This window comes from Colius striatus, chromosome 3 (assembly GCF_028858725.1).
Source record: "Colius striatus isolate bColStr4 chromosome 3, bColStr4.1.hap1, whole genome shotgun sequence".
Lineage (NCBI taxonomy): Eukaryota > Metazoa > Chordata > Aves > Coliiformes > Coliidae > Colius > Colius striatus.
In genome coordinates this window covers 58,214,491-58,232,867 of record NC_084761.1, presented here as the reverse complement: position 1 = coordinate 58,232,867, position 18,377 = coordinate 58,214,491, and the positions used below count along the sequence as shown (strand labels likewise).

General features: G+C 34.7%; 1 protein-coding gene across 1 annotated transcript; it reads right to left on the bottom strand.

Moving 5' to 3' along the window:
• Positions 1 to 614: 614 nt before the first annotated feature.
• ANXA10 (annexin A10) lies at positions 615 to 16,116 on the bottom strand. Its single transcript, XM_010203944.2, has 11 exons — positions 16,044 to 16,116; positions 13,560 to 13,654; positions 10,729 to 10,842; positions 8,973 to 9,063; positions 8,275 to 8,354; positions 5,396 to 5,449; positions 5,184 to 5,277; positions 4,333 to 4,428; positions 3,646 to 3,704; positions 1,540 to 1,662; positions 615 to 683 (listed from the first exon to the last, which is right to left on the bottom strand). The coding sequence occupies exons 1-11, from the start codon at positions 16,081 to 16,083 to the stop codon at positions 615 to 617; spliced, it is 915 nt and encodes a 304-aa protein (XP_010202246.2). The 5' UTR covers positions 16,084 to 16,116.
• Between the last annotated feature and the right edge of the window lie 2,261 nt (positions 16,117 to 18,377).

Below are 18,377 nucleotides of genomic sequence, written 5' to 3'. Positions count from 1 at the left end.
TTCATCTTCCAGGGGTTTCCACTGTGTTGCACTAAATCAAGAATGGTTTGGGATACTTGATTCTGATTTCTTTATTTCAAGAGGGAAAAGGGAAATGCCATTAAGTGTGTAGGTTAAATAAGAGAGAATACAAAAGCACTCTTTGGTGAGTGACTGATTTGATAGTAACTTAAGCAATAACAGCATAAAATCTAAGGTATAAAAAGTGTGAAAGAAAATGAAAAAAAATACTTAAAGGAAGAAGTCCTGCTGCTAAAAGTAAATAAAGCAAATATTTTTTCTCTCCACTGTGGAAGTGAATAGGTTCTTTCAGAGCCTATTGACTCAAATTTGGTACATCATAGAACTAAACAATAAACATATGCTTACATGGAGTTATTTCACTACTTGGTTCATTAATTTACATTAATTGTAGAAACAGAAATATTAATTAGGTTCAGCGATAAAATTACATTCCTGACAACATTTTTTCCTGTCTATTAGTAAATATACAGCACTGTGTTTTTTCTGGTCTTTTAAATACAACAGGGGTCTCTTAAAGTGAGTGTATCGTGTATAGCTTCAATATCTATTTAAAAATAGATTTGTACAGCCTTCACAGTTCATTTTCTTCCTTAATAATCTTCAGCATCACCAGCACAGATAGCAAGTAAAGCACTCTCATAATGTCCTGAAGCAAAATGCTGCAAGAAATAAAATCAACATTTCTGTGACATTTTTCATACATCATACACATTTCATTATGATTTCATGTGTACATCAGACACATTTCACGTGTTTTAAAAACTTTTCTTCTCTTGATGTGTGACAAGGACTAGACTGATGTTGTAAGGTTTTGTGAAACATTACACTCTTTTCATCAGTATTCTACGCCAAGACTGTATTTTAATTCACATACCTTTAATTGCTACGGCAATTAAACTAAAAACTACCTAAAAACTACCTTTGAAAGGTTAGGTCACACCAGTTCAATCTTCTCAAAGTCAATACCAAAAAATCATGAGCAATTTCTTACTGCACATATTGCAGTTGGATTACAGCAACATAAAAAGGGTGAAGTGTCTTAGCAACAGTAATTTTTGTACAGTTAGTGTCACAGCTTTGTTTTAGGACATGGAACAAGAGTACAAGAAGAATAGTTTTTCTGAAGGTTGATACTACTTAAGTGCAAGGATAAACCCAGATTTTTGTCTTGGTTTTGCACAGAAGTGGTATTAGCCTAACCTTGCAGGACAGTGTGAAAGAAGATGTTGTCAATTAGCATAGAAACTATTTCTGCAAACTGTTCCTCATCTTACACTCCTGCCCTGCTTATATGAAGATATGCAAAATAACATAGCATGAGAGTGAGAATTCTCTGCTCACTTATTGAAGTCAGCCCTCAAGTCTCTCCCATTGTTATTTTTAGTCATTACCTTAAAAAAAAAAAAAAAAAAAAGTGATTGAATGCATATTAACCCACTGTGATTTTCTGGTAGGGCTTGGCACAATCTCTGTGGTGCCAGTGCTCAATATATCCATCAGTGTGTAAAAACTTACTTTAATGTCATGAAAGAGTGATTTCCCGTATCTCTCTTTGTATCGCTGTCGTATATTCATCAAGTCAATCTCACTCCTGGCAATGAGAATCCTTATAACTGTTTTATTGTGAAACCCAAAGTCCTAGAAACAGAGGAAACTTGACAGTTGGACAACATGTGTTTGCCTCTCTGTATGTACTCATAATAATGTTTAATAGATTAGCCAGTTTCTTAGGCATGCTTACATAAAGAATTAATGTTACTAAATAACAGAAATTCCCCACATATAAAAGTTTTAACCATGCACCGAAACTTTTAAAAAGAAAAACTTTTGTCAGTAGTTAGGTATTGAGTTTGTAGGTAGCTGTTCTGTCATTGTGGAGTCCATTCAAACTATACCGAAGCCTATAATCCATTTCACAACAACTGCTGCCGAATGTGAATTCAGTGAGATTTTCAACCACTGATTTAGAAATTCCATAGCTTGTGTTCCCCTGTGATTTCTGGTAACCGGTTCTAAATTAGGTTTTCATGTTGTGATTGTGTGGAGAAGGGGACATCTAGTGGCAATAAAGGTAATCCATCCAGATTTGGAGCTGGGAACACTGGTGATGATTTTTTATTGTTTAAAGCTAAGTTTTATCGTCTAGCTATTGATATTGGCATCTTCTCCAAAAAAGAGTAATGAGATATTTAAAAGCTGCATATGGAGAATTTGATACTTGTTTGATGGCTAGACTAAAGTATTTCTTTTAAACCATTGTGGACAATGAATTCAAGCATTAGAATTCTGGGTAGGTTCGGTTCTACTCTACTCTACTCTACTCTACTCTACTCTACTCTACTCTACTCTACTCTACTCTACTCTGTTCCATTGCATCCTATCCTGATGTACGAAAAAGTTTTGATATAATTCAGACTTGGCTGCAAAAACAGATGCTATTGCAAACTCTTGCATTTCATTTGAGAATTATCTATGTTCGTTAAAACACTTTGAGAAAACAAAGCAAAATGTTAAGACAAAATAGAAATGTTTACTCTTAATAATGAAGGCCTGTGTCATGTACATCATCTGAATGTAATAGAGGAAAAAACTATTGATGTGATATTTCCTAAAATTAAAAATAAGGTTTTAACTTGAAAAACAGTCTTCATGCAGGACCTCTGAGAAACATCACTTTTCCTGAAAGCTGGTACTTCCTGGTAGTTTGGGAAAACCTTTTTCATGTCATGTGCCAGAATCCTCTTTTGACCACTTAGACAAAATACTGCCTCTTCCTCCCAGCCCCTAGGATTTTCCTTGGTGCTTTACTGCCAATACTGCTGGTTTAGCTGAAACAGGAGAGAGCAGAAATGGCAGCATTTGGAAGAGGATCTGGGCCCTTGCTGAAAAATTTTGTTCGATGGTTCTGGCTTGAATCCCATCTTTTCCATTTCCACTCTAAGATGATACTTCACATTTTACCCATGGAGGGCTTTTATGACTATCTTCTAAACATTACACAAAAATGTTTATGATTTATTTTGTATATGGTGTAATGCCTCATTTTTTTCAGCGATAAATGAAAACCAAAAAAGAATGTCTTCAGTGACCTCTAGTAAGAAGAATTTGTAGATGTTTCTTTGCATTTGCCCACATTTCTTCTCAGAACTCATTTGTTTCAGTATGTTAGCATGTACACACAAAGATAAAGAACATGCATTTATACATAGAACACCACAAGAAAATATGACCTGGTTTTTTTTTTAAAATGTAACATTAATTTGTGATTTGATTTTTAGTGATACTTGGGAAATCCCTGGAGATGAAAATTGTGTAGTGACATAACTGCACATTGAGCTCTGCACAGCAGGGGGAGATACAATCCATAGAAAAGAAAAGGTTTAGATTTCAAAAAAAAGACTCAACAAAGTTATCAGATAGGGTTTTTTTTTTTTAAAGAATTAAAAAATTTGACCTTTTACTCTTAGGCACAGTTTGAAATTTGTGTAGGCAAGCAGTTTTAAAAGTGCAGTCACACCTTATAAGATTGAACAGATTAATTTGTAAGTACTTCCTTAAGAATAGCCAAGCAAACAAAAAAAAGGGAACTTACTTTTTATGTGAAGAAGAAAGACTACTTACATGAATTGCACTGTAAAGCCTGTAAGCAAAGTAGGAAGGCTTGTCACGAACACAGAGAACTAGAAGAGGAGCAACAGATAAATGTATGATTATTATAAAATAATTTCTATTGGCTTTGGGCTCCTTGACATGTAAAGCTGAGTAGGGCTGTCTGTGGCTCAGGTTAAACTACTGGTTTTCACAAACATAATTTTAAAGGTCTGGTAGTATTTTTGGATGGATACTGATTGCTGTTGTATCAGAGGGCTTATTAAATACGAGTGAATATGCTCATAGGACATCATTCTAGAAATATTATTGTCTTTATACATAGAAAACAAAATCACATGAAACTTGGAACTTGTTTATGTGTCACTGAAGTCCTGAAAACTTTGCCAATTACCTATGATGTGTACAATCAATCAGTAATGCAGTTATCATGGATCACACAAAACTCCTTAAATAAAGAACAGATACTAGTTCTGCTCAGTCAAAATCTGGTGCTTCATATACACATTTTTAGATTTACATAAACATGGAAAAGTAGTTGAAATATCTTTTTCTAATTCTCTAAAAGTTGAGTTACACAATATAAGAGAGAAAAGTGGATAAAATATCAGAAATATAATATTCTTGATGCATCAGAGATATCATACTAGGTATTTATTAAGAGACTACTCCTAGTTTAAGGCAAAAAAATTACATTACCTATTGCAACCAGTAATTCCTGAAAGTATCCATCATAACATTCGTTAATGGCATCTACTATGTCTTGTCCAGAGATATTTTGGAACTCCTGGAAAACTTGGGGGAAAAAAAAAAAGTAGTTCTAAGCTACTATTAGAAGGTCGTGTATGACATACAGCTGGCTGCACAGTGATAAACTTGTTACCAGACAGTTTTTCCACTGCAGAGCAAAAGATGTCTCAAACTTATCACTAAACAGATACAACAGGATATTTCTTTTATCAGTGGAAGATCTGAATCATCTCACATAATTTTCTTGTGATCTATAATTATGTTTGATTCTCTATTTTAAATTTAAATGTCCCATGTTGTTTCTATGTCTCTGTTCATTATGAGACAGCAGATGTAGACCCTGAAGTGCTCCCATCAAAAACTTTGAAACTTACAGGGAAACATATTTTCACATACAAACGTTTACTGAAAGTACTCCAACTGCCTCTCCAAAGGTGTTTCCACTCATAGCAAAGAGTTACTTAGGAAAAATGGAAGAAAATAGTTAAGGAAAGTCTTTGTCATCAGTTTGTATCTTGTGTAAACTAAGTGCAGCTGTAGCCTATGCCTTTCTTTGGTCATGATTCTTCTGTCTGTTAATATGCATCCTGATGCCTGCCTGTTCTATCTACAGCTGTCAGTACTCATCAGGCAAAGTTCTATTTTGCATGACTTCCAAAATCCCATTAACATTAATGGGAAGCTGAGAGGTTTCAGTCTAATACCCTGTTGCACACTGAGCTGCAGTGAACTATGGTTTTCCTAGCAGGTCAGATTTTTGCTTTCCAGTCTATGTTAAAATAGCTAAACTGTTAGATTACCCATCCACAACTGCTGGTAACTCTTGTTGCAGAGAATCATTTGCAGCATGTTTTTGTGTTCGCCTGTTTTCTGCTGACATGCTTCCCACAGAATCTAATATATCAGAAAAAGGAAAAAAAAGCAAAAGATTTTATTTAACTCCACAATCACTTTTGAACATTTGTATTTTTCTTTTATTTAATATTTGAGCTAACAGGTAACTGTAATTTACCATTGCATCCTGAGCAGCTGTAGAAGGATCTGCATATCCTTCCATCCTTGTTCCCTGGGGTGAGAAAACAAACAAACAAACCCTATTCAAATTTAAATCTAAAAGACTGTGGTCTATATAAAGCTATGTTTAATTTCTTGAGGAGGTCTCCTCTGGAGACATTCAAAACCTGCCTGGGTGAGTTCCTGGTTTCACCTACTCTAGGACTCTGGCAGGGGGATCTAGTCCAACGACTAGATATTCTTTTGAGGTCCCTTCCGACCCTTAAGATTCTGTGATTGGTTTTGTGATATGGGCTTTTAGATTGGATCAGTGTATAAGAGGTTGAATTTGCAACTGTAGAAACTGTGTTCGAGTTATCATGTCTTCATTTCTTCTAAGAGGAGCTCTGGAATGACAAATGGTCTTGTGAGGCAAAAAGGGGGAAAGTGGATAAACCTACCTATCCCATTTTTTGTCCCATTTAAAATAAGCTTTTACCTTACCATCACCATTTCCAGTATTATGGATGTTATATTGCTCACTATAATATGTACCTATGAGGGGAAAACAAGGACATTGCTATTCATTATTTCTTATCAATATACATATTGCTAGAAGAATTTTTTTCTCTTTTTTTTTTTTTTTTACTGCATAAATCATAAGAGCAGGCACATCAAATAGTGGAGATTTTGCTTGCTCATAATCATTGTCTAAAATCAAGATCCAAGACTAGGAAATTGTGTGACAACTTTGATACATAAACCACAGAATACTTCTATTTTTCCCATGCATTTAATAGCTTTTTAGTTACACAGATCAAGCTGAAATGCTTTAGTAAACACACTATGGTCTGAATTATAAAGTTGTTAGAAAAGGAGAAAAGCACACAACTTTTGGAATTGCTTTTTGAACTGTAATTGTTTTGTAAGGATACAAATCAGCCTTGGTTGCAGAACTCTTAACAATCTTAAGCTGCATGTAATCACTCCCTTAATGATATGTGTTTGAAGCAATTTAGTTTAAAATTTGCAGTCATTTTACTTTACATGTGGAAGGGAGGATTAAAATTATGTACTGTCTGTCAACTTGTAGAATGACTGATTTATAGCCCTTTTCTGTTAGAAAAAGTTAATTTATGTTTTAATTAAATGGTAAGAATTTCACACAGTGGAATTCCTAGTAACACGATTAATTACTTGAAGGAAATTATGTTGGAATGACTGCATAAAATTGCATACACAAGAATACACAGGAAAAAAAGATGGACAAGTGAACAATAAAATAGATTAATACTCTACACAAGACACTTTCCCCAGTAGCATTTAACAAGGACTTCTCTTGGCCTAGTTCTGCTGGAGAATCCCACTATATATATAATTCTTTTTTTAAAATTGTAGAAAGTAATAATTTATCAATACCCTCTCCCAAAAAGATAAAAAACTGTTTGTCTCATACTAGAGACATAACTAGATAACTAGAGATTAGATATCCCAAATTTGTTAGTTAACTCAGTTAATTTGTCCAGGAAGGACTATAACCTGTAATTCCAGTCTGCCTCAGTGTGGACATGAAAACCGTAAATACCACGCTATAGCAATAGAATATAGCAAACGCTTTCCACATATGAAGTACTTTTACATCTGTCTGTGGTCAAATGTGTGTGTCATCAATCCCGAGATTTAACAGAAGTGAAAAGCAAAGCGTGTCCGAAAAAAGCGTTAAAGACTGCACTGGAAATGTTGCTATAGAATGATCTTCTGTAAGTTACGTGATACTAGAAGTAAGAAGGATGTATTTTAATGTTTTACTATAAATATAAATAAATATATAAATATATAGAAAATATGGAAAAAATATTGGAATTTCTTGCATCATTTCTTTGTCTTGAGAAAAATAGCAGATCTTGTTAGCTAAAAAGTTCTTGATTTCAGGCCTCTTTGTCACTATCTGTGGCTTAAGAAAATAAGGACTAATAATGTAGTCTAGATTATTTATTTTAAATTTGACCTCTTGGTGAGTAAAATGCATCCCATGGTTTTAAAAAAGGTGAGAAATGAGATTGCTTAACTTGTAGCTCTTCATTTTTAAACAAGCAAGATTTTTTGTTATTGGATGAAAACCACCCAACATTATAAACAGGAAATATTTTTTTCTAATTTGTACACTTGAAACATCTCTAGCTCAGTGAAGCTTGCTGCTATTTCAAATCTTGCTAAGAACTTTAATGGGAGTCCTTTTGTCATTATTTGTTACTCTGATCTACAGAAAATTTTTAAGATAATGAGCACGGTGATTACAATGAGAATGAGAACTCAGGATCTGTCAAAGATGAGCAACCTTGCTGCATAAAACTACAAACTTTTAAAACTGCAAAAGTTGGTGTGTGATAGTGACAATGTTTGCCTGTGTGCAAACATCCTGTGATTTAGCATTTGCAGTAGCCCAAAGGACATAATTTTTAAAACAGAGAGCTATTTAGTGCTTTATTTGATATCCAAATGTAGATAGCTCTCCATTTTTACATAATACCTAGACTGGATTATGACGTATATATTCTAAGAAAGGAGAAAACAAGAGCTTTAAAAATTATAATCTCATTTGTACATGGAAGTAGACTGCTTTTGAGATGAGACAGATTGAGCAGAGGGTCAGCAGTTAAACATCCAGGGATTTACTCAGTAAAATAGCCTGTTGACCTTTGCCTCCATCTGAAAGCCAAAGTAGAACGAATTCAAGTTCTCTTCCTCTTCTGCTTCCCCCCCACCTTGTTCAAAACTGTAGCCCTATTGAACTAGCTTTAACCACAGCCACCTCAAAATTTAAGACTTGTCAAATAGTATTAGAAGCCGTTGTAAGTTTTTTAGAAATGTAAGTCATAGTACCTGTCTTTACAGTACCTGAGCAAGGTTCAGGAGCGTATCTCTGAAGTGACCTGAAGTCTCGGAGTCAATATCTTGTGGAAGATCGCTATTGTATTCTAGATTAAACGAAAACCGTATAATCTAAATCACAAATGAACGTGCTCTGAATAGTACACATGAAGATTAGCAAACAAAGGATAAATAAATAGGATGCAAATACTTGTCCATTTTATATGGTAATTATCGCACAGTAACCTGTGCAGATTCTACTGGGACCTGGCTGTGGGGCTGTCAGGTCTATATGGGCTGCACTGCCCCAGCTCACCTGTCCACCAACCCATGGGCACAGCCCACTACTGCGGCTGCTCTGTGGTAGTGGGATACTTGGAAATGCCCTGTCAAGCCATCCGAGTGGAATGACCAGCCCAAGTGAGCACTTTCCCAAGGAAAACAGCTTATGTACTTTTTATGAATAAAGTCTACAAAAGTCTCTGAAAATCCCCAAATGTGACTTCCAGATATTTCAAATGTCACAGGCATTGATACAGCTCACAAGGTATTTTCAAATTTAAATATTTTGCTTCAGCCTTTTGTATATAGTTGTGGGAGAGGATGGGGAAGGGAACCAGGTAGTATTGAGAAGTCATTTTTGTAGTTCAGTTCCTTCATGTGTGCTATTACATCTAGAGCACACATAGTACAACTGCTATTGTGCAGTAATTAAAAACTATTACGCATTAAGTAGGCTTCTTTCATCTGGAAGATCTCCATATTTGATCTTGAGGCTAATATGTCAATTAGACATTTTTCTTCTGTGTCTGCTCCCTGTGTGGAAAGAGGTAAGTATGAAAAGATGTTAGTAGGAACAACAGCTTTTCGCAGAAAGCAATGCTGTGCTTACCAGAAGTAACAAAAGAGACACAGCCTCTGCTGAAGCAATACAGTGTGTCCTTTTGCATAGTCTACCTGTTTCAATACAATGAATAATGAATGATAGATAATAATGAATAACAGAACCCAGTTTTTCAAATATATTCCTCCTTAACCTGAATTTCAGCATATATATTAACAAGTGGGGAACGAAGCAAAACTAGTGTTGACAGAAACATAATGGGAAGAATTGTGGAGCTTGAGTAAGAATTTAGGATTTGCTGAAAGAAATCAGATGCTAAGACTGGGCATACATCCCCAGCAAGTGCACTGGCTATCTGAAGTAGATATAAGCACAACCATTATGTTGTGCTTCTGTCTTCTTTTTTTTTGGATTTATTCAGGAATGTTACAGTCTGTAATACCCACTGTAGAATTTGGTATTTAAGAGAAGCATCATGGCCATGTATGCAGTGCTGCAAATTACTACATTTCCCCCCAGGATTGGATTTAATTTTATAAATTTAAGTTGGCATAGGATACACTGCATATGCTGACCTGACATGCACATGTATAGTGTTGGTGAATATTCTGTATTTGGGATGACAGGAGAACATGACATTGAAACTGACCCTGTAGACACATGTGGCCTGTTTTTTACTTTGGCCACATGAATCCAGATCAAGATAAAATAAGAGGGTTTAACTTTGAGCCATCTTTAGAAAAAGCTATAACTTTGGTAATCTTGACAATAATTTTAATAAAAGTATTTCTTCCAGTGTTACCAATGATGTTTCACACTCCTTTTAATGCCAACTGCAATTAAAAATATATTAGTGATTCTAAACAATGCATTAGTTTAAGTGTCTGAAGGACAAGAAAAAAATGTGGTGATATACCTTCCAATATTCCCAGAACTGGCAATTTAGGAATTTCCTGAGAAGGGATTAGCCTAGGTTTATTATTTTCAGTAGCCAAGAGTAGACCTGTTTTCTAAGAGTCTAATGAAGTCTTTAATGAAATTATTTGTGCTTTTGGCCTCTACAATGCCCTGCATGTCCACAATCTTTGATATTTTTGTTTATGTCAAAATTTGAATTTGTTTAAGGAGCATAGGCTCAAATCCTGGATAGTAAAGGAAAAAGCTCCTTCAAAATGTTCGATCAGTTCCATTTGAGTGGAGTGATCTTTGCTTTGTCGGGTAGTAATTTGTGTTTGTGTAAGGCATGTTATCGTAAAGAAATACTGGTCTTCTCAAAGGTGGAGACTCAGTGCATGGCATTGGCTATTCAAATGAATTTTGTTCATAACATACATAAATGCTTGCAGGATCAGGGCCTTACATTTCCCTGTATAAATCTTTTTTAATTTACTGAGTTTACCGTGGGAGTTAATGGGTTGTATTTGTTCCCTGACAACGCTATTCTTTGTACTTGCTTTATCATATTGATGAATAACTTCATCTAGCACTACATTTCTGCTGACCTAGTGTCCTCTTCCACTGTCCAGACTTCCAGCAGTTTATCAACTGCTCAAATGTAAAAAACCAAAAAGTTAAACATGTTTTCAATATTGTACTTAGTGATTGCGACTCTAAGCAATTCTGATTTTGACAGATACCTTCAATGCATGCCAGAGCTCATGAGCATCATAGGAGGCAGGTGGGTACATCAAGCCAACCATAACTTCTTTGAAGTGATGAGAGAGATTCTCTTTTAGGTCTGTTATCAGATCCTTGAAAAAGAAAATGGATAGATAGGATTATTTCAGTAGTTATAGTTTGTTAAGACAGCTTAAAAAAAAGTATTAGTGGTTTTCTCTGTCAGTGAATAAAGATGAACTGTTGAAGTTTAATTTTGGTTAAAATTAAGTATGGAAGACATTTATTAAAAAAAATACTACCTGCTTCTTGACATACAATCCAGAGACAATAGACACACAAGCCAGTAGACCACATAGGATTATTGATTTTTGTATTTTTAGAATACAGAAGAAAATTCAGGAGCTTAAGTCCAACTACTAAAGGCTTGGAAGTCTGAATACCATGGTAGAGCATCTGCAGCTTCCTTTGACATATTCCATGTGGCAATCTGTGGGAGCTAAGCACCGTTGGAAGTGCTGAATACAGGCAATTTCTAGTGCTTTTTTCAGTGTTGCTCAACTATGTGAATTGTTTAAAAAATCATCCCTATTTCTTTCAGTACATAAAAGTATCTGCTTTGGATTACTGGAAGGTTATGTGCTTCAATTTATGCATATATTACATTCAGACTGAATTCAATGCTTTTGATATATGCTGGACTAATAAAAAGGAACTTCTTGCGTGTCTCAGTACCGTCTTGGCAGGTATCTGAGTAACAGATGAGTATTTCCTCCCTGCTCTTGCCTTTCCAGGTAGCATCCTTCAAAACACTGCAAATGCTGAAAGCTTGTTAGTTATACTATTGCTGTTTCTGCTTAAGATGATTCTTGTGTACTTCTTTTTTTAATGTTTTGTGTACAGCAGTAGGCAGCTGTCAGGTATATTCTGACCTAAGTCTGAATTTAAAGGAGTACCAGAGGTTCCCACTGTATAAATTATTGTGTTTTCAGGCCTGTACTTTGGGTTTGATATGTATCTGAATGTAATGAAATTAGTAGCTAGAGCAGAAATGAAGGAAGCTAAATCACATGTTGAATAGAAGTTAATTCATCAAGACATTTGACTTCTGACAACATGCCTGCAGGAAAATGGATTGGTAATACAAATGGATACTAATTAAAAATTACTCCTGCAATCAGAACTAAGGGAAGTGAAGTACTGAAAAACAAGAAAAGACAACTTTAAGCTGTCGTTATTAACATTTCTTAATTATTCCTGCTCTAAGAAATCCTCAAAGGCTAATCATGAGAAGGAATCCAAAAACTTGTCTTTATGTCTGAATCATGCAGCTAGTTTAGGGTTTTCTTTTCTTTTTTAAATATATTTCTTCTAATTTGTCACACTTTATCAAATGAATGGGTGTAGTGACTAACATATTGAGCAGACTGAATTAAAATTAAGAGCGTAGAGGATTGAACCATCTGTTTTACTTTATATCAAGGTGAGAACGCAAAAATTGTTATTGCCTAGCTGTCTGTCTTGTCTATCCTGCACAGTTTACTATTCAAAAGCTGGGACTGCCTAATGGCACATTTGCCTAATGCAGTATCTCCATTAATACAGGTTGCAACCAGTGAAATGCAATATCTGATGTGTGCTAAAGTGTCTTCTAAACTGTAAACTGCAGCAATTCAGGGCAAGACACATCCCATCCTATTTGGGATGTGGAGCACTAACAAAATTAGCTATTTCAGTACATTTGTTGTCATAGGTGAGAAAAAAAATCAGCATTCCTATTTTGTCTCTGAAATAGATAAGAGCTAATTTGTGCCGACTCCTGTTTTCATGTGGCAAAAGGTAGAACTCAGTGGGGTTATTGGGAAAGCTGTCAAGAATATCTTTACTATTTTGCTCTGTAAAGTGTAACCATTTCTTGATGAAGTCATTTAACTTAAAATTGTGAAGATATATGCAAGATATTCCATGTTTTTCAGAATTTCCTGTAACCTGTTGCTTGAATACAAAAATAGTTTGCTTGTCTTTTCATTCTATTGTTGTCCCTACTTTTAGAGATTGAAATTCTTAACGATGGTGTCTAATGTTTTCTTTGTCTTTTTTAACTCTTTGAGATCTTTAGGGCTGTGCCCACTGGCTTCATAGCACTTCAGGTTTACTGAATATAGGTGACAGAGGTATAAATTTGAGGGTAGTGAGTTTTTACAGGCATTTATTTAATTGTTTAATTTTATAATTTGGATTTGAGAAGAAAGACCAAAGAGACTAATGGTGACCAAATTGTTCTCTGTGAATACCATAAATATTACGGCAAATCCTAATTCCAGTCCTGAAGGACATTCTGCAATTCTTTACTGACATATCATTAGTGTCACATCTCGATCATCTTCATGTATCAGAAGGCAGGAATGAAACATAAAAAAATTACACGGAGCTTTAAAATGTTTTCCTTTGTCAAAATGATAGGTCTAGTTGTTTTTCTTTGGTGTTTCAACCCAAATACAAGATTACTTTATTGTGTATTCCAAAAACTTGAAAAAAAGTAATGCAAAAACCCCTAAAAGCACATAGAAGAAGAAATAAGTCTGTCCAGAAATTCTGGTTTGGTCAGTAGAGGAGCAGGATGAAATATAGAAGAAACTCTCTGTGTCCCTTATTGCAGATTCATTTCTACTGATGAATGACAATTTGAAACCATCAGTGGTACCAATAGTTAGTTAATGAAGTTGTGAGTGAGTCTGTTGGTGCCTGCCAGGCATTTAGTTCCAGTGGCTGCCCTGAGAGAAGGACTGACCAACTATACTGGAGACAGGAGAGACAGAAGTAAGGAAAGTACAAAATTACTCTGTCCTACCCTGCCATACATGTCTGTGTATGCCTGGGCAATCATAAGCCGCTGTGAGTTGCAACGCTGCGTTAGGATATCAATCAACACGTCTTTTTCACAACCTGTAAACGAAACATGATATATGCTCTAAATTAACAAAGTAGAGGTGTTTGCTTACATGTTTGCCTATGTTTTGTTTAAGAACATTAACCTAATTTCTTGAAAAAAATATATCAACAGATTATCCTACTGGTATTTACCAACATCAGTTACACTTACCTTGCTCATGTACCTTTCCCTTGCTGGTGTAATACCAGCAAAAAGTGAAGTTGTCTGTTATTATTAGATGCATCACCGTATCTCTCAAGCTCAATGGATTTGAAAACATCAATAAAACAGATAGAGACTTAAATCTGTTCAGAACTAGGCACACTAGTGGAATTTGTGGCTGAGCCTGGGCAGTCATATGCTCTGTTGATATTGATTAAATTTTCATTTCAGGATTAGGGATTTGTTTTTGGGGGATGACAGGTTATAGCCAACCCATTTGATGAAAAAAAGGAAAGATATATATTTTCAAAGCAACTATTTAAAAGAAGTTATAAAGTTTTTAAAAGTAAAAAAATTTAACCAATTTGTGAAGGCATTTTGTTGAAGGTTATCTTTTGCTTGATTAGCATACTGCTCATAATTTAACATACTACTAAATGAATCCATATTTAATGCTTATGAAAAAGAAGACAATGATTAACATATTCTGAAGATTATTTTTAAATTACCTTTTTGCCATCCCAAAAGTTGTCTCTTTGTAATTTCAGATGGCTGATCATTTTAATGACATTCCAGCATAAATGTACCTTCAAGTGTAAATCAATTGACAAGTGCAACAGAAATGAATTTGGCTGGAGAGCATGGTTATCAGTTAGTATCTGAATGGAGTAGGGTAGTCTCTCAAGTATTAATAGGTACAGGATATTTAACAGTAACAAATACATATATGCCTATGTATGAATAACTAGTAGAAACTTGAATCTGCTTTGTTAGACAAATTTTATCATATAATCTGTAACCGATGGGCTCCATTTTTACAGAAATGCAATTGAACATTGAGTACACTTTTTTTTCTTTAAGTTGGCAGAAGTCTGTATTTGCTCATGATACACCTTGTTCTCTTTCTTTTGGATCAGCTAGCCACAATTACAGAAGCGTTTTAGCAAGACAGTGATTTAACATCAGTCTGATTAATTTCCATCAAATTCACTAAATGGAAGTATTACTGAAACCGTTTTTTCTTTTTTTTCCAGAATATATTTATCCCTAGGAATCTGTACAGCTCATATAGTATCTACAGTTAAAAAAAAAAAAAAAAAAGGCTTCAGGAAATATTTAGAAACCTAAATAACTTCATTTACCTGGGTAATACCACTGGTATCAGTGAGTCAACCAACGTCACAATGAATGCCGTATGCAGGATTTGGGGTCAGGGTTTCACTGCCTATAAAGCCTATAGAGACTGAAACGCCTCTGAGCTATTTATTTTGCCAGTTATCCTTGAAATTAGGACTTTGTTCCACGTACCTTGATAGGTAAATTAAGAGTAAGGTTAGTGAGCTTGTATTTACGATATTAAGAGAATCATCTCTGCATTGTTATGTTGGCAACATTGCATCAAAAGTATTGTTTGTAGTTTAGAAAAATGTTTAAAACTTTTAATCTGTAGCCAGCTTAAAAAAAAAGATATGTCAAATTCCCCTTCATCAATAATACTTGTTGTGGTTCATTTGACATTAAGTCTGAGTCCTCACATTTTTATTAGTGAAACTGAAAACAGAATGCAAGGTTTTGTCCTGTGCAACCTTATGAAAAACCAAGGGGTATAAAAAGTCTGATATAGAAAACATTTTCAATGTGAGGAAAATACTCAGATAGTAAAAAAACCCCAAAAAACAAAAAAAAAAACCCCAATATTCTGACTTGCAGCAATACTAACAATGTTCAATGGGAAAACAAAAATCTGAATGCAGAAAAATGCTTTGGTAAACAATATTTTTTTAACATATGTAGACTGAAAGGAAAAATTGCTCCTGAGTAAAAGATAATAAATTCTTTAAAATTTCTGTTCCATTTGTTTTTATTTCTTGATGTCTGAGTAAAAGACTTAACAGTCTCTGGTAATAGTTGTTGAAGTTACAGTTAAAACTTTTCCTTTGTTGTCCTTCACTGTAGTGATGTAACATAGAATTATGTTTTCTTTTCTTATTTTCTCAAAGAAAGCATTAATTACAGTAAGTGTTGGTATAGATTTTAGATTAATCTTAATCACTTCTTAGTTCCTGTGAATGCAAATACAGGATGTATTTGGACATCACCAGTATGTCTCAATGTGATACCTTGAAGAATCAACAGATACATGGTGACGTATAGTTTAATAAGATTTTGTTTTGCCTAATGCTTGTAATTTTTAAGAGCTTTCTGAAAAAAAAAAGTGTTAGATTCAGTCAAGATACTCACTAATTCCCTGTAAGGCTCCTCCTAGCATCTGGGCATCCATAATAGGGTTAAAATTCGGTGCAGGAAAAATTGTTCCTTGTGTCTGCTAAAGGAGAAAAAAGCCTTTAATTGAGATGTTTTACGTCAACATTGCATATATAATTCTATTGAAAGTCAATCATTAGATTGTCTTTGCTTCATGGGGAACAGCATGGAAAGTTTTTAATTTATGAAACAGAACTTCAGAATTTGTGAAACAGAACTTCAGTTATCCCTGGGAAGACAAGTCATGTTTGACCATTACTGTTGGTTCCTTCTCAGTGATACTTTATTTCATGTTTTTTTAATTCTTCATTTTAAGAAATCTGTGAATAAGAAATTGAACCGATGTACTCATTTTAATAGAATCACAGACCCATATGTATACCAAGGAAAATCAATGAGGTTGAAAGCTGCTTAGCTCTGTCCCCTGACTAACCTCTTTAGTTCCTCGGAGGATTTCCAGACATAGCAAGTATAAAAGTTATCTTTTATGATGATTCCTAGTCTCAGTCAATACCTGTGATTAAAGTGATGCTGTTAACTTGAAATTTGCATTTCAAGGAAATAGGGAATAAATTTTGTGAAAACAAAGGGGATAATTTTATGAATCCTTCTGATTAATATGGTTTTTTTCTTGATTTACATATATTTGAAGGGCTTTTATATGTTGTTGCCTTCAGTAGTAAAGGCATACACATATGGATTTTGTGTATGGCTGCTAATCAAGCTTCACTGGCTTGAAATGTTAGCAATGGAATTAAAAGGAAAAAGGATATTTTAGATGAGAAAGAAGACATCAGTTTGGTCATTATTTTAGACTTGCTGAACAAAGGTAGGGGCAAAAAATTGTCAGTGGCTACATGAGGAAAAGAGTATATGGTCAGAAATGTAAGATTTTTAAAGGAGTTACTTTTAAAAAAACTAACAGGGCAACATGCCTTTACACACCAGCAAACAAATATCCTTCTACAGTTTGTTAGTTTAAATTCAAGATCCTGCTTTTACAACTGAAGCTAAAATACATAGTGCCTTTTTAATCATTAAAACAATCAGAAAAAAAGTCTTTTGGAGATATGGAGATAAATTCTTGCCATAGAGAAGACAATGAGACCATGCCAGTTTTTGCAGGTTAATATATATTGCTGCATCTAAAATGACTTTCAGACTCATCCTTAAGCTATGCTCCATCTCATCTTCCTTTGTCACTGGGGGAACTGTCTGTGCACCCTTGGCCTCACTTGTCGCTTGACGTATCTCTAGGGTAAGGCTCTGCTGTCTGAAGCTGTCATAGCTCTTGCTGGTCAAAAGGGTGGGCAAAAAACTCAACATAGGCCTTGTAATGTATCTTTCAGGCAAAAGAGTGGATTTTTGAATGTATTCAATTCTCCCTTGTTTCAGTGAAGTTGCTGAATGCATGTTTTATATTTTCACCATTGTATTATTTGAGGCTCATCAATCAGTAAATTAAAGATTTGAGGCTCACTCTACAATCAGTAGATTAAACTTGATCTAGTTAATGCCTATCTCCTAGCCAGGATCTAATTAAAAACACAATGCTTTTGAGTAGAACCAAATTAAATATGAAGGTTCTGGTAAAAACTTTTTAAAGATACAGTAAAATACAACTTAAAAAAAAAATACAAGTCCTTTGTGAGAAAGAACTCTAATTCTTTTGTTTGTTTTTAAACAAAGTTTAATTAAAATTTTCCTGCAGTGTACACATTGCACTTGGCTCTTTCATCCCTCAGAAGACATTTGTCCCAGATTTTTATTTGTGAGGAGGATTTTCAGTGTAACTCTTTTTTGGCTGCTTCTTAACAAATTCAGCATTCTGCCAATATATATGTGTTCTCTGAACTGAGATGGATTTAGAATGGCCATGCTATCAGGATCCTCAGAAAGAATTTCTATCCCACTAATGATGTCTTACTGCTGGCATAGTTCACAGGGTTATTGTTGCAGAGTTATGTATGTTGAAGAAAGTACTTTGCTACTTTGTGGTGTTTGCATAGTCTAACCTTTTGGAAGATTGGATGATCAGGGGACTCGAACATCTTTCATGTGAGGAAAGGCTGCGGGAACTGAGGCTGTTTAGTCTAGAAAAAGAAAAGACTGAGGGGGGATCTTAATATTTACAAATATCTAAATGGTGGGTGTTAGGAGGTTGGGACATCCCTTTTTCTATAGTATCTAGCAACAGGACAAGGGGTAATGAGATGAAGCTGGAACGCAAAAAGTTCTATTTGAATATAAGAAAAAACTATTTCACTGTGAGGGTGAATTCCTATGCATTCCTATGCAACCTATCTAAGT